Below are 24,943 nucleotides of genomic sequence, written 5' to 3'. Positions count from 1 at the left end.
CACAGGTCGGATTCGAACACCGAGCCTTCGTACACGGGGTGGACGCTGTACCAACCAAGCTAACCACCGCCCTGAAAACCTTGTTTTAACCAGAGTCACTGAAACAACACACACAGAGTCACGAAGTCTAAAGTTTAATAAAACACAAAGGTCAAAGGTCATCATGTTACAAAGTTTATGTTCACTGTCTGTGGTATCCTAGCAACCAGCCACAGACCGTTGGCAGGATGTTTGCAGGACGTTGGTAGGTTGCCGGGCAGGTTGCTAAGTGAAGAGGCGAATGGTGGCGTCGGCTCCCGAGGAGAAGATCCACGGCTGTGTGGGGTGAAAGGTCACATCAAGCACACCGAGGTCATGAGTGATCACATGACCTCTGAGAACCTTCACAGGAACAATCAACGGGTTCTGCAACAGGTCACTGGGGGGGGAGGGGAGAGAAGTCACTACTGTGTACGCGACTACTGCAATACTTTGAGTAATACTGTGTGTAATAATGTGTAGTAGTGTGCGTAGTACTTGTATACGGTCCCGTGACAGACGATGACTGATCCATCATCAGAGGCGGAGGCAAACAGCGGGTATAGTCTGTGATAGGCCACGCCCCTCACCGCCTTCTTATGGTGTCTGCAGACAGGAAGTGACATCATCAATCATCAATACTGAAGACTTCATTGACAGGTTGGTTGATTGACAGGTTGATCACTTACCGTAATATCTTGTAAGGTTTGGTTGAGAGGTCGAGGTCAAACCAGCTCAGCCTGCAGTCGTAACTTCCACAGATCACATGATCACCTGCAGACAGAGCGACAGGTGAGACCACAGTGATGTCACCTGATAATCATCCAATCATATTATGTCTTTAATAAAATTGCCAGCCGCTGCTGCAGTGTCGCGGTGAATGTGGTGAATGTGGTGCCGTGGTGTCGCGTTGAATGTGGTGCCGCAGTGAACCTGGTGCTGCAGTGAACCTGGTGCCGTGGTGAATGTGGTGAATGTGGTGAATGTGGTGCCACGGTGAATGTGGTGCCACGGTGAATGTGGTGAATGTGGTGTCGCGGTGAACCTGGTGCCGCGGCGAACCCGGTGCCGCGGTGAATGTGGTGCCGCAGTGAATGTGGTGTCTGTGGTGAATGTGGTGCCGCGGTGAATGTGGTGTCTTGGTGTCGCGGTGAATGTGGTGTCGCGGCGAATGTGGTGTCGCGGCGAATGTGGTGTCGCGGTGAATGTGGTGTCGCGGTGAATGGGGTGTCGCGGTGAATGGGGTGTCGCGGTGAATGGGGTGAATGTGGCGCCATGGTGAATGTGGTGCTGTGGTGAATGTGGTGTCGCGGTGAATGGGGTGAATGTGGCGCCATGGAGAATGTGGTGAATGTGGTGCTGTGGTAAGTGTGGTGTCGCGGTGAATGGGGTGAATGTGGCGCCATGGTGAATGTGGTGCTGTGGTGAATGTGGTGTCGCGGTGAATGTGGTGTCTTGGTGTCGCGGTGAATGTGGTGTCGTGGTGAATGTGGTTACCTCCGGGGTGAACGGCCATGCTGGAGATCCACTTGGAGTTAGCCTGTAGTTTTTTGGTCATTTCCTGTTTGATCAGGTTGTAGATGCGAACGGAGCGCTGCGTCGCCACAAAGAAGTAGGGCCGGACGGGGTGGAAGGACACGCACTGAACCAGGCCTTTGTTCTTCCTGAAGGGGTTCTGGCTCCGCCTTCGGCTCACCTGGTGGATGAAGACCTGCAGGTGGCTTGAGTGATCCGGCATCACGGTTGCCAGGTAGTCTCCTTTGGCGTGCCAGACCACTTGGTGAATGGCCTGGGGAGAAGCAATCGGTTAGATCAGTTCAGGTATTGATCAGGAGTTGATTAGGTGTCACAGACCAATCAGGTCAGCTCTCACTTTAGGGTGCTGCAGTCTGAGCCGGATCCCCTGTGTAAGCTCCTCCCCCTCCACCTCACTCCAGGTAACAGGACCCGCCCCCTCTTCAGGCTCCGCCTCCTGATGACCCGACAGGAGTCGCTCTGTTGAAGAGACAACCTGTCTGTCTGCCAGAGAGGGAGATAGGATAAGCAGCACAGAGTCCCTGAAACAAACCGACAGGCAGTGTGAGAGAGACAGACAGGCAGGCAGTGAGACAGAGCAAGAGAGACAGAGAGAGACAGACAGTGAGTGAGAGAAAGAGACAGACGGGTCATTAGGGTCCTTACAGGGCGACAGCCAGCAGACAGACAGATGGGTTTGGGTTCCAGGCGATGCTCTTCACAGCTCCGCCCACCTGAACTGTCTTCATACAGCGAGCCGAACACACCTCCCAGAACCTGACGGATCCGTCATCACTTCCTGTACACACAGTACACATAAATGTACACACGTGTGTACACACACAGTACACAGATCAATAAGTGTTTGTTACCTGAGGCGAGCCACTGTCCTGAAGGAGAAATACTGATGGAACGAACCAGACCACTGTGACCTCGATACACCTGTACAGACAGGTACGACGTTAATGTGTGTCTATGTGGTGTGTGTGTGAGAGTGAGTGAGTGAGTGAGTGAGTGAGTGAGAGGGAAGAGAGAGAGAGAGAGATTGTGTGTACCAGAGACTGTGTTGTTGGAAACGGCTGCAGGTCTTTTGGTTTAGGGAGTTTAGGAATCAAATCCTCTGGATTCACATTCACCTGCAGAGAGAGAGAGAGAGACAGACAGGTGAGTCATCATGTTGAACTCACAGACAGACAGGCAGGCAGGAAGACAAGCAGGCAGACAAACAGGTCTCACCCTCATCTTCCGTTGCCGTGGACACAGGTAAAGGTCGAGGCAGCGCTCAAACCTCTCGTGGATGAAACGAGGAAAAGCGGGAACCTGACGGAGGCTCGAGAACTTTCTGGGGATAAACGGACACTTCCTGTCTGACGGATCCTGCTGCTCCCACAGAGCTCGCTGCAGACAGGTAGACAGACAGGTGAGAAGGGAGACAGGTTGGTTAAATTGTGGAACCAGGTGAGCTCAGCAGGTGACGTACCTCCTCGTCAGTGAACAGGTATTCAGGTGGGGGGTTGTAGGACTCGTGGTGACCCGGCAGAGGGATCTTGGGAGCGGGCAGGTGCATCTTGTGTTTTGCCAGAGCGGAGGAGTCCTCGGAGGCCCACAAGTCGTAGTAGCGCCCCCTGCTGTCGTCCTCCAGCCGCCGAGGTTTGATCCAGCCCATCTTGATGGCGTGAACCAGCTTCGACACCTTCTCCTTCTCAATCAGTGACGGGATGAAGCTGCGCTTATCTGCAGGTCGGTTTGTGACCGGGTGGAGCATCAGGTCTTTACTGAAGAACTCCACCTGAGGCTGAGTGGGGGCAGGGTGAGGGGACAGGTGAGCTTCACCCAAACATCATGTTAAACATCCTGTTAAATATGCTAAAAACAGGTTTGTGAGAGTCCCGGTGAGTCCATTAACTAGAAAAAAATTCTAAAGAAATGTAGAGTGTGGCTGACTCTAACCCCGTCGCCCCCATACATTATTATTGACACTGCTCAGCAAATTCAGCATTAATACAACAAGCTGTGTCAGCCTTTTTAATGGGCTCTTATTTTGAAGGGACACTTATTTTGAAAGACTTTTGTCTTGTCAGTGTGTGTGTGTGCATGCATCGTGAGAAGGGCCAGGTGGAGCCCACCAATCAGAGCACAGCAATCAACCAGCTGCTCCTGTGAAATTTGACACTGAGAGAGAAAAGCGTCTGAAAGTAGCAGGAAGGACTTCTGGCCAAACCTATTTCCAATCATCTTCCTGGAAAAGGTCTCGATGTGAGACACAAACGTTTCTATGTTTCTAGCTATAAATTATTTCTGAGTGACATTTGTGGCCTCGGGAACAAATGCAAATGTATTTTTTAACAAATGTTTCTCTCCCTCTCCACTCTAGCTCTCGAACATTGTACCAATACACAACCATTCATTTTTTGGCATGGTTTTTGGTGATTTCTAGGCAAACCGTTTGGCGAAACTCTTAGAAAAGTCATAGCCCGCATCACCCGGCCGAGCCGGTCGTTTTGATACCTTTTTTGTTTATGTGCAATCAAAACTGTGGGAGGAGTAGCGCATAAGAATAATAATGAAAGTAAGTATGGGGAATAACAGGTCATGTGTTCACCTGTGTCACCTGAGCGTACCTGGTACTCGTTGAAGTTGACGTCTCCAAACTGTCCTTTCTGCAGCCGATTCACCAGCTCTACCTGCTCATCTGACAGAACGATGTCACTTCCTGTCTGCTTATCGTGGACCGTTCTCCTGTAAACAGAATGCCGTTAGCTTCATTAGCATCTCCCCTTTGAACAAATGGGTGAGTTAGCACGATGCTAACAGGCTCACCAGTAGTCTGCATTCTCCATTTTGTCCAGGAAGTCATCAAGCTCGTCCTTGTTCCTGATTGGTTTGTAGATCTTCTTCCCGTCCAGGTCGTAGCCAATGTGAGGGAAGTCTTTGTACCACTCCATGGGAATGTTCCCCACCGTGTTCCTGATGTCCTGCAGAGGAACCACAGTAAAAAAGTACCTGACAGAACCTGAGAGAACCCGACAGGACCCAAGAGAACACAAAAGGACCCGACAGAACATAAGAACAGGGTCTCACCTCCTCATCTGAAGAGTCGTGTTCATATTCGTCTTCTTTCTTTTCTTCTTCTCCTCCCTTCTTTTTCTTCTTCTCCTCCACCTGCAGGTAGAACACACAGGTGAGGTTCTGAAGGAGAACACTGAGAACAACAGCAGCTCCTCACCTTCCACACTGCTGAACAGGTGTGTCACAACTGTAACACTGACACATACAAGTAAAACTACCTGCTCAGTCTCCACCTTCAGGTGTTCTTCATCATCAGGCCGCTCCTCTTCCTCGTCATCCTCACTGTCACTCCCAGAATCCTCCAGTCCTGAGAAGATGCTGTCCTCGCTGTCTGACAGATCTTCATCCTCGTCGTGCTCAGAAGATTTCTTCTTGAAGTTAAAGATCTGAAGAAAAGTGACCAGAAGATTAAAACTGCTGATTCAGCACGTTAGAAAACATGTTACAACAACTGAGGGGAGACAGTCTGCGAGGATGTCTCCGAGACTACGTCTAGGTTTTAGACAGTCTGCGAGGACGTCTCCGAGACTACGTCCAGGTTTTAGACAGTCTGTAGCTGCCTGTTACAACAGTGAGTATTCATGTTGCATTAGCATTTAGCACTGAGCAGCTGGACTCCGTCGAACCTTCTCTACAGTTCGGGTTAGGTTCGGGTCTCTCCCGGTTCTGAATATTTACCGGATCTCTCGGCAGCCTGTTAGCATGCTAACAGCTAACCCTCCTCGCGCTCCTCTCCCCGTCAGTCTTACCTCTTCCCGCTCCTCCTCGCGCTCCTCCTCGCGCTCCTCTTCCTGCTCCTCCTCGCGCTCCTCTTTGCTCCTCTTCCTCGCGCCTTTCTCTCGGGCTTTCTTGGCCTCTCGTGCGCGCTCGGTGCCCGCCATGTTGCTCTCCATCACGCCGCACGTGGGGCTCTGCAGGGTTAAAGGTCACACGTCACCGCGACCGAGCGTTCACGTCGGCGTGACGTCACCCGGACGCGACAGGCGGCCAGTTACGCAGTTTGTTTGTTTTATTGGATTTGTTGAATTTTCCGCTGCGAAGTTTAAAGAAATAAAGTTCTTTAAATCAGCTGCGGACCAGCCGAACCAGGCAGAACCAGGTCCCGGACCGAGCCCAGTGACAGCCGGACCGGTCCGCAGCTCGGTTCCGTGTCGCAGTTCGTTAGTTTGGATCAGGCTAACTGTTAGCATCGTTAGCTCAGATTAGCGTTGGAGTGTTTGATTTGTGTCTCTCTCATGGAGTATCCCGGAGGAGGAGCGGGGGCGGTGCTGAGCGGCGGGAACGTCCCGGCCTTCCTCACCAAACTGTGGACCCTGGTGGAGGACCCGGACACGGACCCGCTCATCTGCTGGAGCCCGGTACCACGTTAGCTTAGCACGACTTAGCCTAGCACAGAGCTAGCTGCTAACTGTTAGCTTCAACAGGCTGAACGTAAACAAGACAGACAGACAGGTCATCAGACAGACAGGTCACCAGACAGACAGGTCACCAGACAGACAGATAGACAGGTCATCAGACAGATAGGTCACCAGACAGACAGATAGACAGGTCATCAGACAGACAGGTCACCAGACAGACAGATAGACAGGTCATCAGACAGATAGACAGGTCATCAGACAGATAGACAGACAGGTCATCAGACAGATAGACAGACTGGTCATCAGACAGATAGACAGACAGGTCATCAGACAGATAGACAGACAGGTCATCACGCAGACAGACAGGTCATCAGGCAGATAGACAGGTCATCATCAGACAGACAGGTCATCAGGCAGATAGACAGGTCATCAGACAGACAGACAGGTCATCAGGCAGATAGACAGGTCATCAGGCAGACAGGTCATTAGGCAGATAGACAGGTCATCAGGCAGATAGACAGATCATCAGGCAGACAGACATGTCATCAGACAGATGGACAGACAGGTCTTTAGACAGACAGGTCATCAGACAGATAGACAGACAGGTCATCAGACAGATAGACAGACAGGTCATCACGCAGACAGACAGGTCATCATCAGACAGACAGGTCATCATCAGACAGACAGGTCATCAGGCAGATAGACAGGTCATCAGACAGACAGGTCATCAGGCAGATAGACAGGTCATCAGGCAGACAGGTCATTAGGCAGATAGACAGGTCATCAGGCAGATAGACAGATCATCAGGCAGACAGACATGTCATCAGACAGATGGACAGACAGGTCTTTAGACAGACAGGTCATCAGACAGATAGACAGACAGGTCATCAGGCAGACAGGTCATCAGGCAGATAGACAGACAGGTCTTTAGACAGACAGGTCATCAGACAGATAGACAGACAGGTCATCAGACAGATAGACAGACAGGTCATCAGACAGATAGACAGACAGGTCATCAGGCAGACAGACAGACAGGTCTTTAGACAGACAGGTCATCAGGCAGACAGACAGACAGGTCTTCTGTCAGAGTGTTACACTGTGTGAACAGGAGGACTGATGTTCTGTGTTCTGTGTTTCGGGTCAGAGTGGAACCAGCTTCCACGTGTTCGATCAGGGTCGGTTCTCTAAAGAGGTTCTACCAAAGTTCTTCAAACACAACAACATGGCCAGTTTCATCAGACAGCTCAACATGTGTGAGTATAAGCACACGCCTGAGTCCAGATCAGGTCACTTCACTGACATCACATACAGTACATACATACATGTACATGTGAATGTGTTCCCTGATTGTGTTTAACTCTGAGGTGATCCTGACTGATGGTCTTCCTCTGTACTCAGATGGTTTCCGTAAGGTGGTCCACATTGAGCAGGGAGGTTTGGTGAAACCTGAGAGAGATGATACAGAGTTTCAACATCCGTTCTTCATCAGAGGACAAGAACATCTGCTAGAGAACATCAAACGCAAAGTCACCAACGTATGTACAAGAGAACACCTGTGTAACACCTGTTTATATTCTGGACCTGTACACACCTGTGTATACCTGTACACACCTGGGTATACATGTACACACCTGAGTATACATGTACACACCTGAGTATACCTGTACACACCTGAGTATACCTGTACACACCTGTGTATATACCTGTATACACCTGTGTATACCGGTACAAACATGTATATACCTGTACACACCTGTATATACTGTATACAGTTATACACACCTGTGTGTGTGTGTGTGTGTGTGTGTGTGTGTGTACCTGTATAGTGTATACCTGTTCACACCTGTGTATATACTGTATACAGCTATACATACCTGTATATACACTACCAGTCAAAAGTTTGGACACACCTTCTCATTTATTGTTTTTTCTTTATTTTCATGACCTTGCAGATTCTCACTGTAGACATCAAAGCTATGAATGAACACATGGAATTATGAAGTGAACAAAAAAGTGTGAAATTAGGGTTAACCATGAAGCTCATCGCGAGAATGCCAAGAGTGTGCCAAGCAGTAATCAAAGCAAAGGGTGGCTATTTCGAGTAATCTAAAATATAAAACATGTTTTGAGTAATTTCACACTTTTTTGTTTACTACATAATTCCATATTTGTTCGTTCATAGCTTTGATGTCTTCAGTGAGAATCTGCAATGTAAATAGTCATGAAAATAAAGAAAAAACATTAAATGAGAAGGTGTGTCCAAACTTTTGACTGGTAGTGTACTTGTACACATCTGTATATATCTGTACACACCTGTATATGTATACAGCTGTAAACCTGCAGTACACCTGACTTGTACATCTGTCAATCTGTCTTGGTCTCCATGGTAACATTGTCTTTTTGTGCTGTGATTGGTTCAGGTGTCGTCTGTGCGTCAGGAGGAAGTGAAGATGTCTGCAGATGAAGTGAACAAGATTCTGAGTGACGTACAGCTGATGAAGGGAAAACAGGAAACCATTGACTCCAGGATCATCACCATGAGACAGTAAGAACCCCTGACCCTAGAACAGAGCCAGAACCAGCAGGTCATGAAATAAACTTGATCCTGTTTCTGTTTCAGTGAGAACGAGGCTCTGTGGAGAGAAGTCGCCAGTCTGAGGCAGAAACATGCTCAGCAACAGAAAGTTGTCAACAAGGTAATCAATACACACCTTTACTAATAAATCAATACACTGATACATCAATACATCGATACACTGATACATCGATACACTGATTTAATAAATCAATAAATCAGTTAATCTAAAGTGACACAGTGCTAACAATGCTAAGAATGACAACAGTATCTATATCAGCATGTTAGCATGTCCTCTTAGCCTTTAGCTAACAACAGTAATCTGTGTCTCTGCAGTTGATCCAGTTCCTCGTGTCTCTCGTCCAGTCCAACAGGATCCTGGGAGTCAAGAGGAAGCTGTAAGTTTACTGCACATACTAGATGAAATACTGCTTAATATATTGTTCATACATGTGTTACTGTGTATGTGCACATTTTTACCCTGTAACGTGTATATTTACCAGGTAACGTGTATATTTACCAGGTAACTGTATATTTACCAGGTAACTGTATATTTACCAGGTAAGTGTATATTTACCAGGTAACTGTATATACCCTGTAACGTATGTATATTTAGCATGTAATCTGTGTATATATTTAGCATGTAATCTATTTAGTGTGTAATCTGTTTTCTGCCTGCAGTCCTCTGATGCTGAATGACTCTAGTTCCGCCCACTCCATGCCTAAATACAGCCGGCCATTCTCATTGGAGCACACGCAGGTAACCATCACTGATTACTGTTCATTGACATCACACTGTATTTTGATGATGTCACAAATGTCATCTCTGACAGTCCTGATTGTTTTGATTTGCTGTGAGCTGATTGGCCGTTATGACTGCATTATTACTGTGTTTTCAGGCTGCAGCCAGTCTGTTCTCAGCTGACTCCCCGGTGACTTCTGGACCAATTATCTCTGACATCACAGAGGTGGTCACGCCTATAGTTGAGGATGTGGTCAGTGATTGGACGGACGCAGGGTGAGAACCAATGAAATAATTTCTTCTACAGTCACTATTTCTAAAGCGAAATCTGGTTTTGCGACTGCTATCATGACCAATGTCCACCCTCAGTTCCTGGTTTATAAAGTACCTGCAGCTCTTACTGGAAACCAAACGGTGCATCTGCAGCACTGACTGAATATTTAAATATTACAAATGCAAAAAATACTATCAGCGTATGTTGTGTCATTGGTCATGGGTTCTTGTGTCGTCGGTCCTTCAACCATGGGTTATGGGTTCTTGTGTTGTGCGTTGTTCCACCATGGGTTATGGGTTCTTGTGTTTTGGGTTATTCCATCATGGATTATGGGTTCTTGTGTTGTGGGTTCTTGTGTTGTGGATTCTTCCAACATGGGTTATGGGTTCTTGTGGTGTCGTGGGTTCTTGTCATGGGTTCTTCTATCATGCATTCTTAAATTGTGGGTTCTTGTTTCACCTGCAGAGAGAGCCAATCAGTCAGTGTCAAAGAAGAGCCATCCAGTCCTGATGTGGAGGTGTGTCCTGTTCTGGAGGGTGGGGCTTTACCTGTGGACACGCCCCTTTCCCCCACCACTTTCATCAACTCCATCCTACAGGACGAGACGCAGCTGACCTCGAACACCTCCACCAGCAATCCTACGACAGGTACATAAACACCTCCACCACCAACCCTACAACAGGTACATAAACACGTCCACCACCAATCCTACAACAGGTACATAAACACGTCCACCACCAACCCTACAACAGGTACATAAACACGTCCACCACCAACCCTACAACAGGTACATAAACACGTCCACCACCAACCCTACAACAGGTACATAAACACGTCCACCACCAACCCTACAACAGGTACATAAACACGTCCACCACCAACCCTACAACAGGTACATAAACACGTCCACCACCAACCCTACAACAGGTACATAAACACGTCCACCACCAACCCTACAACAGGTACATAAACACGTCCACCACCAACCCTACAACAGGTACATAAACACGTCCACCACCAACCCTACAACAGGTACATAAACACGTCCACCACCAACCCTACAACAGGTACATAAACACGTCCACCACCAACCCTACAACAGGTACATAAACACGTCCACCACCAACCCTACAACAGGTACATAAACACGTCCACCACCAACCCTACAACAGGTACATAAACACGTCCACCACCAACCCTACAACAGGTACATAAACACGTCCACCACCAACCCTACAACAGGTACATAAACACGTCCACCACCAACCCTACAACAGGTACATAAACACGTCCACCACCAACCCTACAACAGGTACATAAACACGTCCACCACCAACCCTACAACAGGTACATAAACACGTCCACCACCAACCCTACAACAGGTACATAAACACGTCCACCACCAACCCTACAACAGGTACATAAACACGTCCACCACCAACCCTACAACAGGTACATAAACACGTCCACCACCAACCCTACAACAGGTACATAAACACGTCCACCACCAACCCTACAACAGGTACATAAACACGTCCACCACCAACCCTACAACAGGTACATAAACACGTCCACCACCAACCCTACAACAGGTACATAAACACGTCCACCACCAACCCTACAACAGGTACATAAACACGTCCACCACCAACCCTACAACAGGTACATAAACACGTCCACCACCAACCCTACAACAGGTACATAAACACGTCCACCACCAACCCTACAACAGGTACATAAACACGTCCACCACCAACCCTACAACAGGTACATAAACACGTCCACCACCAACCCTACAACAGGTACATAAACACGTCCACCACCAACCCTACAACAGGTACATAAACACGTCCACCACCAACCCTACAACAGGTACATAAACACGTCCACCACCAACCCTACAACAGGTACATAAACACGTCCACCACCAACCCTACAACAGGTACATAAACACGTCCACCACCAACCCTACAACAGGTACATAAACACGTCCACCACCAACCCTACAACAGGTACATAAACACGTCCACCACCAACCCTACAACAGGTACATAAACACGTCCACCACCAACCCTACAACAGGTACATAAACACGTCCACCACCAACCCTACAACAGGTACATAAACACGTCCACCACCAACCCTACAACAGGTACATAAACACGTCCACCACCAACCCTACAACAGGTACATAAACACGTCCACCACCAACCCTACAACAGGTACATAAACACGTCCACCACCAACCCTACAACAGGTACATAAACACGTCCACCACCAACCCTACAACAGGTACATAAACACGTCCACCACCAACCCTACAACAGGTACATAAACACGTCCACCACCAACCCTACAACAGGTACATAAACACGTCCACCACCAACCCTACAACAGGTACATAAACACGTCCACCACCAACCCTACAACAGGTACATAAACACGTCCACCACCAACCCTACAACAGGTACATAAACACGTCCACCACCAACCCTACAACAGGTACATAAACACGTCCACCACCAACCCTACAACAGGTACATAAACACGTCCACCACCAACCCTACAACAGGTACATAAACACGTCCACCACCAACCCTACAACAGGTACATAAACACGTCCACCACCAACCCTACAACAGGTACATAAACACGTCCACCACCAACCCTACAACAGGTACATAAACACGTCCCCCACCAACCCTACAACAGGTACATAAACACGTCCACCACCAACCCTACAACAGGTAACATAAACACCTTAAATTTCTGTTTCTGGTCTCTGTAGTCAGTCCTGTTGTTGTGATGAGCACTTCCTCCACTGGGCCCCTCCCAACGGCCTCAGCCAGCCAATCACATGCCTCTGTCCCCACCCCGAATGCTGCCCCCAACCCCGTCAAACCTCAGCACAAATGTCAGACCATCGCCTGTATTGACAGGTAAGTCATTATAGCTGTCTTTCATTCAGTCAGGGTGACTCTAGGTAGATTACTACCTGCTAGTGACGCTAGTGACACAACTACCCTAACTGCTAAAAACTGCCCTAACATCTTCCCAGACCACCAAGTGTTTACTCAAACTGCCCCGAATCATTGACCTCTCCTGGTTATTGCCCCTGCATTGCGTGCCTCATGTTTACATCCTCTTTGCTCTGTGTGACGTACGAATGAATGGAACTAAACGTGTATACCTGTCAGAGTAACTCAGCAGTGTTTCCTGTCTTTATTCTTCTCAGATTGTAGCTTTCATGAAGGTCAGGTTTGTCATTAAAACCCCTGTGCTTCCCTCAGACCCCGCCCCCCTCCCTCTGCAGGTGGACTGTCACCTGATGTTTGGCGGTTCTTATCAACACGATCTGACAAGTGAATCAATGAATCTAAATGATCTTTATCATCTCAAATATTAGTCTGTTGTGAAGGTCAGGTCTGGTGTTATTCTATCTGTTTCTTTTTGTCAGCATGTTCAGATTATCAGAGGCTAGTATAAGTTCAATACACACAAAACTCCTAACAAAGGGGTGTCGTTTAGCTCAGTTGGTAGAGCATCCGCCCCATGTTCAAAGGCTCAGTCCTTACCGCGGCGGCCCAGGGTTTGCAGGGTTTGAATCTGACCTGTGGCTCTTTCCCACATGTCATTCCCCTGTCTCTCTCTCTCCCCACCTTCCCGTCACTCTTCAGCTGTCTCTATCAAAATAAAGCTCAAAAAAGCCAAAAATATATTTTTTAAAAACTCCTAACAAAGTCATTATTCCCTCCTGTTTGTTGTTGATTTAAAAACAATAGTGAGCATCTGTTTTATAAAAATTATGGAACTTTAAACATGAAAACTAAATATTTGTGTTTTTGAACTAGTAGGAGCAGAGAACAGGAAGTTACAATATTTCAAGGTGCTTCTGGGTCTGAACATGTGATTTAATGACAAAAAGAAACATGTAGAATAACACCAGACTGATAATGCCACATCATGTCTGTGTTGTCTGTGTTACAGGTCTGAACTGGCTGATCATGTGGACAGTATCGACAACAGCTTAGAAAACCTGCAGAGCGTCCTGAACGCACAGACCTTCACCTTTGACACCTCTCCATTCATGGAGGTCAGTCTGAGACTGTTGCAGTGTTAACGTGTGTCATACATGTTGTATTAACATATACACACGTGTGATACATGATAAATAAAGAGCTTTGGCTCCCAGTCTACTTTTGGAGACTATAGGAACCACTAGGAACCCTGAAGGACCACAAGGAACCCAGCATTCTGAGAGTGCAGTTTTCTAGAGGGGTAGTAAGGTACTTTTTTTAGTAAGGGCTTTTTTAGATAAGATGGTGCCTGACCATGAAGAGCTTTGTAAGTAAGGAGAAGAATTTAAATTCTATTCTAGATTTAATAGGCAGCCAATGCAAGGAAGCCAGAATGGCAGAGATGTGATCTCTGATCTTGGTTCCTGTCAGAACACGTGCAGCAGCATTCTGAATTAACTGCAAAGTCCTCAGAGACTTATTGGAGCAGCCTGATAACACACAGTTACAATAGTCGAGCCTTGAAGTAACAAATGTGTGGACTAGTTTTTCTGCATCCGCTTGAGACTCGATGCGTCTGATTTTGGTGATGTTACGTAAGTGGAAGAATGCAGTCCTCGAAATTTGTTTTATGTGACGTTAAAGGACAAATCCTGATCAAAAACAACGCCAAGATTCTTTTACAGTGGAGCTGGAGGCCAGGGTGATCCCATCTAAAGTAACTAAGTCTCTAGAAAGAGAGTTTCTGAGGTGTTTGGGTCCAATTACAAGAACTTCAGTTTGTCTGAATCTAACATCAGAAAATTGTAGGTCATCCAACTTTTTATATCCTTAAGGCATCCTTGGAGTTTAGTTGACTGATTGGTTTCATCAGGCTTGATTGATAAATATAAATGGGTGTCGTCAGCATAACAATGAAAATAAAGTGATTCCTAATAACAATGTTGTACTTCTGTGTGTCATGTGTTGTGTGTTTAGTTTTTTAGTGCTTCCTGTCCCTCTGGAGACTTCGACCTCGATAGTTTGGACACTGTGAGTCAACAACAGACTTATTTTTTTATCTGCACCTCCTTTCCTGAACCTTTTTACAATAAGAGCCCTGATGATGTCATTGTTTCCTGTCAGCTGCTGTCTGAAGAAGTTCCTAAAGGAAGTGATGAAAGCAGCAATACAAACCACACCGGTAACACTCTTCTATACTTGTGAGGACCTGATCCCTGTCTGCCTGTTGTCATGGTGACTCTCTGTCTCTGACTCTCTCTCTGATTGGTCCAGGGAAGCAGCTGGTGCACTACACAGCCACACCTGTCCTGATGTCTGAGGGCGGGGCTGACCTGCCCTCCCTGCTGGAGCTGGAGGCGGAGCCTTTCTTCAGCACTGACTCGCCCACCGATGACCCAGCCGCTGCCCTGCTGAGCCACGCCCACCTGGACTCTGACCTCTGATATCATTGGGAGGGGGAGAGGGCAACAGATGTGATTTATTGGTCACCATTGCAACAGGACAGTCTGAGTGCTGACTCAACAGCAGCAATAGATGATCATGAAATCAGTGATCAGCTGTAGATCAATCAGTAGGTCAAAGGTCACATCTATATTCCCACCTTTTATTTTCCGCCTTTTCTTTTAGCTTTTCTTTGTTCTTCTTCGCTGCTTTAATTCAAACTCAGGGTCACTCCTGGACCCCGTCCAGTCAGAGGTCTGAGGGCCATGTCGATGATGTCATAGTGCAGGTGGGCGGGATCATGTGACTCAGGTGTTCTGTGTGTTCTGCATGTTGATCGGTTGTCTTAGTGTTCGGCTGTAACGTTTAGACAATGAAGACCCCTGTTACCATGGAGACGACCTGGAAGCAGATAGTGACACGTAGATCAGTCAGATCAGGTAACGGCCACCTGCTCTGCAAACAGGAAGCTGCCCTTCAGTATAAAAGCCCATATTAACTTTTGTTTGACGTTTTAATTTGGAAAAATAAAAATAAAAAATCTGCTGAACAAAGTGTGTGTGTGTCATAATAATATTTTTATCGTTTAATATCCTTACTCACATGACCAATGTAATGATGATGTCATCAGATTCAAAAACTGACAAAAGACAAATTTTTCATTTGATGTTCAAAAATAGAAAAAAAAAAAACATTTATTGAAGTTTCAAAACACATTTTACAATCCTGACAGTGATGATGTCACATGTTGAATGATGTCTCATGTTGAATGTCATTAAGTGAATACAATCACCAATTGTTTCGAGATTCAAGCTAATTTAGTTTCATGTCTTTTCTACAAAATAAAAGTCTATCAACAAAACTTTAAATATTTTAAAAAACACCAACGAGCTGCTGACATTCAGTGGGCAGGGCCTGTAGCTAGTGGGGGGGGTCTGATTTCCTGGGCCATGCTGATTGGTCGGTACACTGGAATCGGTAGCGCAGGAATCGAACTCGCGGCTTGATGTGGAAGTCAGCAGGTATCCTCCAGTTCCACATTTTCTGCACCTGAAACATAACAAATTCAATCAACCAACCAGTCAGTCAATCAACCAGTCAACCAATCAATCAACCAACCAGTCAATCAATCAATTAACCAGTGATTCAATCAACCAGTCAATCAATCAGTCAACCAACCAATCAATCAATAAACCAGTCAAACAATCAGTCAACCAGTCAATCAATTAACCAACTAGTCAACCAATTCACATTTCAAGCAAAACTTTGTTTTTTCAGTTTCTAAAATGTGTGAGATTTTCACCTTTTCTTTGGCTCACAACAGATTGAATATTTTTGTGTTTGGACGTTTGATGAAATCCAGAGTGACTGTTGATGTTTGGTGACATCTAACAGCTTTTCTGTAATGTTGATGCTACACTACAAGTACGCAATGCTGGACTAGTAAGTAATATTAGCCGGCTGCTATGTCTTGTCGTTGACCTTGTTGATGTTTGGCTGTCAGGCATTTGCTTTGCTGACAGGCTTCAGGGAAAAAAGACACACCATGATCATTCAAATTCAACTTGGTAAAAACAATGCCTAAGACAGTGAATCTATGGAGAATAATATCTTCTGGAGTGATAAAGCAGGACTTTTAGGGGATCAGAGTGTGTTACGAACCTTCAGGACCCTGACCAGATGGGTTGTACTGTTCAGTGACTGAACCTGCAGAGAACAAGCAGAACCAAGAAAAGAGAAATAACAAGCCTTCAGCACCTGATCTCAGATACTAATAGTCATAAACCATAAAAAGAACTAGTCCATGTGAATCCTTAACAAGAACCAGAACTGTTAATGAGAACATCTGAATCTAAATCAAGGTCCACCAACACAAATCAAATCAAATCAAATCAATTTTATTTGTATAGCCCAAAGTCACAAAGTACATTTGCCTCAGAGGGCTTTACAATCTGTACAGGGAGTGACACCCTCTGTCCTTAGACCCTCGGTTCGAGTGAGGAAAAACTTGCCCACAAAAACCCTTTTAACAGGGAAAAAAATGTGGAAGAAACCTCAGGAAGAGCCACAGAGGAGGGATCCCTCTCCCAGGACGGACAGACGTGCAATGGATGTCACGTGTACAGGACAAATCAACACAAACATATTGTACAATGACTGATAAAATGGCAATGAATTATAATGAATGATAAAAATGATTACAGTAATAGATGTAAGTACCTAAGACCTGATACAGAACTGATTACATTTTAGTTCAGTGTTATACGGTTTGTACTGGCTTCACTCACATTACAGACTGATTACTAGATAGGTTCCAAACTGTTAAGATTGGTTTGTAAATTGGTTTGTAGACTTGTATTAAAGGTTTAGAGGTTTGTTTTTGGATTGGTTTGTAAGTGTTAGAGTGGGCTTAGATTGGCTTTGAGACAGTTTCGGGCTAGGTATACACTGTTCTTTAACACAGAAGACTGGTTTTGCATAAAGTCTGCTTATGTTAAACATTTGTAAAACTTACCAGCCGCCTGTGTGTGATCTGTCACAGCTGGATTAGCTGAAATAAACACACACATCAACATCTGTCATACACACCACATAAACTCATCTTCTTCTGTGGGAATAAATGGAACTTACTAGAGTCCAGTGGACGTCCTGTTGGATCTGCTGAAACTACAAACACACACAGTTTAACAACATGCTTCACCTTTAACCTCTCACCTGTCTGTCAGCCATAATGGAGAATGGGGCTTACCTGTGTCTGCCCCTGTGGAGTCTGCTGCCATGGTAACCAGGTCTGTGTGGGAGTAACCACCTGAAGCTGAAAATATCAGGAAGTGAGACAGACATGTGTGTCAGATAGATAGATTTGTGTCAGACAGAGGAACAATCAGACAGCTATACAGACAGTTGAAGAGATAGACAGGTATACCTGTGTGTGTGAACCTGTCTACAGATTCCGTGTGAAGGACGACAGGGGTTGACTCTGTAACACGAAATGATCATGTGACAGTAAGTGATTTCAAACATGGGACTGGGTTGAAATGTGGTTGTAGCAACAAGCTGTACCTGTGACATCATGGCCAAGTCCAAGACCTGATGCTGGAACCAATCAGAACAGAGAGTCAGTGTTCCATCAGCAATCAATAAAGAATGAAGTGATCTATCAGCTATCAATCAATAATCAATGTATTGATCTATTAGTTGGAAATCAATAATCACTGTATTGATCCATAAATCAGTGATCAATAATCAATATAATGATTTAAGTCAGTGATCAATGATCAATGTATAGCTCTATCAGTCAGTGATCACTAATCAATATATTGATCTATCAATGATCAATAATCAATGTATTGATCTTTTAGTGATCAATAATCTATATAATGATCTATCAATGATCAAAAATCTATATAACTGTCTATCGGTGATCAATGATCTATATAATGGTGTATCAGTGATCAATAATAAATATAATGATCTCAATCAGTGATCAATAATTCATATAATGATCTATTGATGATCAATAATCAATGTATTGATCTTTTAGTGATCAATAATCAATGTATTGATCTATCAGTAATCTATATAATGGTCTATCAGTGATCAATAATCAATGTATTGATCTTTCAGTGATCAATCATCAATGCACTGATGTATGTCTCACCTGTGAGGTCAATGTGAAAATTGGTCCCTGACTCTGCTCCACCTGCTGACATCATCACGCCAAGTGATTATATCATCATCCTTAAAGTTGTTCATAGCTAATAATGTACCTAATTTATACATGTTTCTATATATGTATCTACAGTATGTATGCATGTATGTACAGTATATATGTATGTATGTATTTAAGTATGTATGCATGTATGTACAGTATATATGTATGTATGTATGTATGTATGTATGTATGTATGTATGTATGTATGTATGTATGTATGTACAGTATATATGTATGTATGTATTTAAGTATGTATGTATGTATGTATGTATGTATGTATGTATGTATGTATGTATGTATGTATGTACAGTACGTACAGTATGTATGTATGTACAGTATGTATGTATGTACAGTATGTATGTATGTACAGTATGTACAGTACGTACAGTATGTATGTATGTACAGTATGTACAGTATGTATGTATGTACAGTATGTACAGTATGTACAGTATGTATGTATGTACAGTATGTATGTATGAATGTACTCATGTTTGTATTTTAATTATTATTTGTTCCTGTTTGTTTGATGAATGACGTTCATTCACAAAGATCTTTGTGTCTGTTTGACATGTTGTATAGTACCTGTATATCATACCTGTGTTTGAGTCTGTCAGCAGAGTCTGTCGACCATTTCCTGAAAAATGCAAACTGTCTTTGAGTCAGCCAATCAAATTGTTTGAATAATTTCTAATAAAATTAAATAAAACTTTATTTTCAAACCAACCAGAAAACATAATGTAAAACACTGCAGAGCTAACTCTTTATAAATCATTTAACATGAAATACAGATGATATTTTAACTTGAAATATTGTCTGCACGTAAACTACCCTCAGTATATTTGGTTCCCACCGGCACCCTGAACCAAGTGAATCAATAATCAGATCAATCATTAAACATTCTTCTATTTACCAATTATTAGAACAGTCAGCTTCACTCTTACCATTAACATCAGGTGAGTCGGCTCCATCTGCAAAAATAAAATGCATTTAATTTGAAAGGATGGAACATGAACATGAACTTGTTGGATGTTTTCATGAATGAACTCAGTAAATATGAATATTAATAATCAACAATTAACACTACACTACTGCCACTACAGTCATTCTCTGTTAGAGTAAAAGTCTTCTGGATTTTCATTTTTTTCTACACCAACCTCCTTGTGATGAAGAGTGTGAGGAGCTTGAGGCAGAGCTGGACAGCGATTGGTCCGGTACTAAGCTCACAGACGTGCGGTCTGGTCCTGATTGGTCGATGCTAATGTCAGAGTGATGAGCAGGATCTTCAACAGCAGGATGAGCAGCAAACATGGAAACAAAGAACCATTTCATGTTGCCCACTGCATTACTGCAACACATTCCTTTAAATCTGTTTATTGAAACTTTGAGTGCCGGGGTTTAAACTTATTTCTATGATAGTTGAGTGATGTCCTGTTCAGACATAATGAATAAACACTGTCTTCATTTAAAAAGTTGTTCTTTTGGATCATCACTTTAGATTATTACAGCACTTTAATTCCTCTGGACAAGTATTTCAACTTAAACCAAATTATTAATTGATTTTGGTAGCATGATGATGATGTTACTCCATCCACAGCGTGACCTGCCCACAGGTGTCACATGCCCTACCATAAGTTCAGGTCTGTGGGTGGAGTCAGTAGGTCTGGAGCCACTGTTGTGGGACCTCACTTATAAAACTCTGTGTAGGTTTCATCTTAAATCATTGTGCACTCACATAACTTAGAATTATGCAAGAAATGCCTTGCATCTATAAACCACATGGTGCACACCTGTAGGAAGGCATCTTGTTATAAATACCTATCTGTGGTGAATTGTACCCACTACTCCCAGTGTCGTCCCTCATTCATTAGTGGCCAATGCTAAATAGCTCATGAAGATGACAATGTTTTAATCAGCCTGTGTTAGTCTATCAAAAAGGGAAAGATGCTGCCACTTTGCAAGGTTGACATACATGAGAATTATCTGGTTAAATGAAAGATAAAATAAATAAAGAAGTAAAGATGTAGATGCCAGCTACAGAAAGAAGATCTAACCTTCTTTCATGAGTATAAGATTGAGGTGCTCATCAACCAAGAAACTTCCTCCTTTCCTCTTTTCTTACAGACTGTGAAAGCTTTTTTAGAACAGGACAAGGCAGAACAGATACAATACAATACAATACCATCTCAGTTTGGGCCTTAAGACTCTTCATTATGAAGCAGACCCTTCCTGTGCTACTCTTCCCTTGCTGGGCCTGGGTTTGTCATGTGGGGGAGCCATCAGGGGAACAACCTGAGTATCCTGAAGTTGTTGTTGTTCAGCTTCAGACTGATGGCCCATATCCTATCCAGGACTTATCTACAAATCAATGACGCACTGTGATCTCACATGGTAAGAGCTTGCATGCAAAGAGCTGTTATATTTTGATCCAGGATTTATTCTGTGTGGAGGTGCATGTGGTGAGGTGTCCAGTTTAAGAGTGTTGCTATGGATACCACACACCAACCAATCTCTGATCAGTTTGACAGTCAAATGAAACTACAGCTTTTAGCTGTAATTTTAATAAAGATACGTGACTATATTTCCTAACTGATTTAGTTGTTCAAGCATCAGTCTTTTAACCACGTAAACCTGACAGACACTCTGCCTAAGTTCCACCAGCATGTCACCATACCGACACGAGGAGATAACACGCTGGACCGTGTTTACACCAACAAAAAAGACACATACAGAGCCGTCCCCCACCCCCACCTGGGCCTCTCCGACCACATCTCCATCATGCTGGTCCCCGCCTACCGTCCTCTGCTCAGACGCCACACGCCAACACAGAGGACTATCACCGTGTGGCCCAGTGATGCGGCCCTAACACTGCAGGACTGTTTCCAGCGCACAGACTGGCAAATCTTCAGGGAGGCAGCTGCCTTTGAGGGACAGGTGGACCTAGAGGAATATACGTCGGCTGTCCTCGGCTACATCAACAAGTGTGCAGAGGATGTCACCACCACCAGGACAATAACAGTCTACCCGAACCAGAAACCCTGGCTGAATGCGGAGGTCAGGTCTCTGCTGAAAGCCAGGGATGCTGTGTTCAGGTCAGGTGACAGACTGGCACTCAGAGCGGCTAGGAGACAGCTGATAGCAGGAGTAAAGAGGGCCAAGGCCACATATGCCCGGAGGATCGAGGGACATTTTACATCTAATGATCCACGGAGTATGTGGAGGGGCATAAAGTGCATCACAGACTACAACACCAGAGATGCACAGTGCAAATATATATATATATATAGAATATAAAAATATAAAAAGTAAAGGCATTAAATAGAGAAAAAGTATATAGAATAAATAGAAAAACAACAACAGTATAACACCATGGTGAGGTAGTGAGATGTGCAAGTGTCCAGATTGTGCAAACAACTGCATTGTGCAAGTAATCACAGTGCAAGTATTTTTGTATTATTGTCTGTGCATCTGTGGTGGGGGGTCCAGGTGGGGGATGGGGGGTGGGGTGGAGGTGGGGTTGGGGATGAGGGGCAGGGGCAGGGGCTACAGGGGTCTCCAGAGTTCAAACGTCTCACAGCTTCTGGGAAGCTTCCTGTCCCTCAAAGGCAGCTGCCTCCCGAAGATTTGCCCGTCTGTGCGCTGGAAACAGCTCTGCCGTGTTAGGGCCGCCTCACTGGGCCACACGGTATAGTCCTCTGTGTTGGCGTGTGGCGTCTGAGCAGAGGACGGTAGGCGGGGCCAGCTGATGGAGATGTGGTCGGAGAGGCCCAGGTGGGGGTGGGGGACGGCTCTGTATGTGTCTTTTTTGTTGGTGTAAACACGGTCCAGCGTGTTTCTCCTCGTGTCGGGTATGGTGACATGCTGGTGGAACTTGCAGGTGTCTGTCCGGTTTACGTGGTTAAAGACTGATGCTTGAAACTAACTCATTAGATATTAGTCACGTATCTTATTAAAATTACAGCTAAAAGCTGTAGTTTCATTTGACTGTCAAACTGATCAGAGATTGGTTGTTGTGTGGTATCCATAGCAACACTCTTAAACTGGACACCTCACCACATGCACCTCCACACAGAATAATCCTGGATCAAATATAAACCTTTGCATGCAAGCTCTTACCATGTGAGATCACAGTGCGTCATTGATTTGTAGATAAGTCCTGGATAGGATATGGGCCATCAGTCTGAAGCTGAACAACAACAACTTCAGGATACTCAGGTTGTTCCCCTGATGGCTCCCCCACATGACAAACCCAGGCCCAGCAAGGGAAGAGTAGCAGGAGGGTCTGCTTCATAATGAGAGTCTTAAGGCCCAAACTGAGATGGTATTGTATTGTATTGTATCTGTTCTGCCTTGCCTTGTTCTAAAAAAGCTTTCACAGTCTGTAAGAAAAGAGGAAAGGAGGAAGTTTCTTGGTTGATGAGCACCTCAATCTTATACTCATGAAAGAAGGTTAGATCTTCTTTCTGTAGCTGGCATCTACATCTTTACTTCTTATTTATTTTATCTTTCATTTAACCAGATAATTCTCATGTATGTCAACCTTGCAAGTGGCAGCATCTTTCCCTTTTTGATAGACTAACACAGGCTGATTAAAACATTGTCATCTTCATGAGCTATTAGCATTGGCCACTAATGAATGAGGGACGACACTGGGAGTAGGTAGTGGGTACATTCACCACAGTAGGTATTTATCAACGATGCTTCCTACAGGTGTGCACCATGTGGTTTATAGATGCAGGCATTTCTTGCATAATTCTAAGTTATGTGAGTGCACAATGATTTAAGATGAAACCTACACAGAGTTTTATAAGTGAGGTCCCACAACAGTGGCTCCCGACCTACTGACTCCACCCACAGACCTGAACTTATGGTAGGGCATGTGACACCTGTGGGCAGGTCACGCTGTGGATGGAGATAACATCATCATCATTACCAAAATCAATTAATAATTTGGTTTAAGTTGAAATACTTGTCCAGAGGAATAAAGTGCTGTAATAATCTAAAGTGATGATCCAAAAGAACAACTTTTTTAATGAAGAACGTGTTTATTCATTATGTCTGAACAGGACATCACTCAACTATCATAGAAATAAGTTTAAACCCGGCACTCAAAGTTTCAATAAACAGATTTAAAGGAATGTGTTGCAGTAATGCAGTGGGCAACATGAATGGTTCTTTGTTTCCATGTTGCTGCTCATCCTGCTGTTGAAGATCCTGCTCATCACTTGACATTGCATCGACCAATCAGGACCAGACCGCACGTCTGTGAGCTTAGTACCGGACCAATCGCTGTCCAGCTCTGCCTCAAGCTCCTCACACTCTTCATCACAAGGAGGTTGGTGTAGAAAAAAATGAAAATCCAGAAGACTTTTACTCTAACAGAGAATGACTGTAGTGGCAGTAGTGTAGTGTTAATTGTTGATTATTAATATTCATATTTACTGAGTTCATTCATGAAAACATCCAACAAGTTCATGTTCATGTTCCATCCTTTCAAATTAAATGCATTTTATTTTTGCAGATGGAGCCGACTCACCTGATGTTAATGGTAAGAGTGAAGCTGACTGTTCTAATAATTGGTAAATAGAAGAATGTTTAATGATTGATCTGATTATTGATTCACTTGGTTCAGGGTGCCGGTGGGAACCAAATATACTGAGGGTAGTTTACGTGCAGACAATATTTCAAGTTAAAATATCATCTGTATTTCATGTTAAATGATTTATAAAGAGTTAGCTCTGCAGTGTTTTACATTATGTTTTCTGGTTGGTTTGAAAATAAAGTTTTATTTAATTTTATTAGAAATTATTCAAACAATTTGATTGGCTGACTCAAAGACAGTTTGCATTTTTCAGGAAATGGTCGACAGACTCTGCTGACAGACTCAAACACAGGTATGATATACAGGTACTATACAACATGTCAAACAGACACAAAGATCTTTGTGAATGAACGTCATTCATCAAACAAACAGGAACAAATAATAATTAAAATACAAACATGAGTACATTCATACATACATACTGTACATACATACATACTGTACATACTGTACATACTGTACATACATACATACTGTACATACTGTACATACATACATACTGTACGTACTGTACATACTGTACATACATACATACTGTACATACATACATACTGTACATACATACATACTGTACGTACTGTACATACATACATACATACATACATACATACATACATAC

General features: G+C 44.3%; 3 protein-coding genes and 1 long non-coding RNA gene across 5 annotated transcripts in view; 2 read left to right on the top strand and 2 right to left on the bottom strand.

Annotated features, from left to right (window-relative positions):
* Positions 1–118: 118 nt before the first annotated feature.
* bop1 (BOP1 ribosomal biogenesis factor) lies at positions 119–5,521 on the bottom strand. The gene is made up of 15 exons (XM_027286621.1): positions 5,352–5,521; positions 4,821–4,988; positions 4,615–4,695; positions 4,354–4,508; positions 4,155–4,272; positions 3,014–3,328; positions 2,770–2,931; positions 2,589–2,669; positions 2,406–2,475; positions 2,200–2,332; positions 1,892–2,075; positions 1,516–1,807; positions 708–792; positions 517–624; positions 119–418 (listed from the first exon to the last, which is right to left on the bottom strand). Exons 1-15 carry the CDS (start codon positions 5,493–5,495, stop codon positions 265–267), a joined length of 2,250 nt encoding a protein of 749 aa, XP_027142422.1. The 5' UTR covers positions 5,496–5,521; the 3' UTR covers positions 119–264.
* Positions 5,522–5,806: 285 nt separating this feature from the next.
* hsf1 (heat shock transcription factor 1) lies at positions 5,807–15,564 on the top strand. 2 transcript variants are annotated; one of them, XM_019269678.2, is made up of 15 exons: positions 5,807–5,960; positions 7,105–7,213; positions 7,359–7,495; positions 8,381–8,505; positions 8,581–8,656; positions 8,872–8,933; positions 9,217–9,295; positions 9,435–9,553; positions 10,017–10,198; positions 12,340–12,490; positions 12,842–12,913; positions 13,539–13,644; positions 14,546–14,599; positions 14,693–14,750; positions 14,843–15,564. In XM_019269678.2, exons 1-15 carry the CDS (start codon positions 5,838–5,840, stop codon positions 15,010–15,012), a joined length of 1,623 nt encoding a protein of 540 aa, XP_019125223.1. In that variant the 5' UTR covers positions 5,807–5,837; the 3' UTR covers positions 15,013–15,564. The 2 variants fall into 2 exon arrangements, with proteins under 2 accessions (XP_019125223.1, XP_019125225.1); XM_019269680.2 differs by lacking the exon at positions 12,842–12,913.
* A 144-nt stretch (positions 15,565–15,708) lies between these two features.
* Positions 15,709–24,943, bottom strand: part of LOC104931901 (uncharacterized) — a 19,312-nt gene continuing 10,077 nt past the window's right edge. Inside the window, exons 13-23 of the mRNA XM_019269664.2 lie at positions 19,880–20,005; positions 19,667–19,693; positions 19,321–19,359; positions 18,672–18,716; positions 18,074–18,106; positions 17,937–17,990; positions 17,760–17,825; positions 17,642–17,677; positions 17,526–17,561; positions 16,673–16,737; positions 15,709–16,060 (exon numbers count right to left, since the gene is read on the bottom strand). Of these exons, the coding sequence (XP_019125209.1) occupies positions 15,932–16,060; positions 16,673–16,737; positions 17,526–17,561; positions 17,642–17,677; positions 17,760–17,825; positions 17,937–17,990; positions 18,074–18,106; positions 18,672–18,716; positions 19,321–19,359; positions 19,667–19,693; positions 19,880–20,005 (656 nt within the window). The 3' untranslated portion in view covers positions 15,709–15,931. The remainder of the gene's footprint in view (positions 16,061–16,672; positions 16,738–17,525; positions 17,562–17,641; positions 17,678–17,759; positions 17,826–17,936; positions 17,991–18,073; positions 18,107–18,671; positions 18,717–19,320; positions 19,360–19,666; positions 19,694–19,879; positions 20,006–24,943) is intronic.
* LOC113747307 (uncharacterized) lies at positions 23,962–24,744 on the top strand. The gene is made up of 3 exons (XR_003463541.1): positions 23,962–24,057; positions 24,244–24,270; positions 24,578–24,744. It is a non-coding gene; the product is annotated as an uncharacterized LOC113747307 (long non-coding RNA).

The sequence above is a fragment of the Larimichthys crocea genome, chromosome XIII (genome assembly GCF_000972845.2).
Source record: "Larimichthys crocea isolate SSNF chromosome XIII, L_crocea_2.0, whole genome shotgun sequence".
In the NCBI taxonomy this organism is placed as follows: domain Eukaryota; kingdom Metazoa; phylum Chordata; class Actinopteri; family Sciaenidae; genus Larimichthys; species Larimichthys crocea.
The sequence above is the reverse complement of the archived record's forward strand: the minus strand, read 5'-3'. Positions and strand labels throughout refer to the sequence as shown.

Excerpts from the sequence above, each read along its gene's own strand:
- bop1 (XM_027286621.1), bottom strand. The coding sequence starts at position 5,495 with ATGGAGAGCAACATGGCGGGCACCGAGCGCGCACGAGAGGCCAAGAAA. Across the intron at positions 4,509-4,614 it reads ACGACTCTTCAGATGAGGAG|GACATCAGGAACACGGTGGG; the intron begins GTGAGACCCTGT and ends GTTCCTCTGCAG. Across the intron at positions 419-516 it reads TGTCACGGGACCGTATACAA|TGACCTGTTGCAGAACCCGT; the intron begins GTACTACGCACA and ends CTCCCCCCCCAG.
- hsf1 (XM_019269678.2), top strand. The coding sequence starts at position 5,838 with ATGGAGTATCCCGGAGGAGGAGCGGGGGCGGTGCTGAGCGGCGGGAAC. Across the intron at positions 7,214-7,358 it reads CATCAGACAGCTCAACATGT|ATGGTTTCCGTAAGGTGGTC; the intron begins GTGAGTATAAGC and ends CTCTGTACTCAG. Across the intron at positions 9,296-9,434 it reads TCTCATTGGAGCACACGCAG|GCTGCAGCCAGTCTGTTCTC; the intron begins GTAACCATCACT and ends CTGTGTTTTCAG.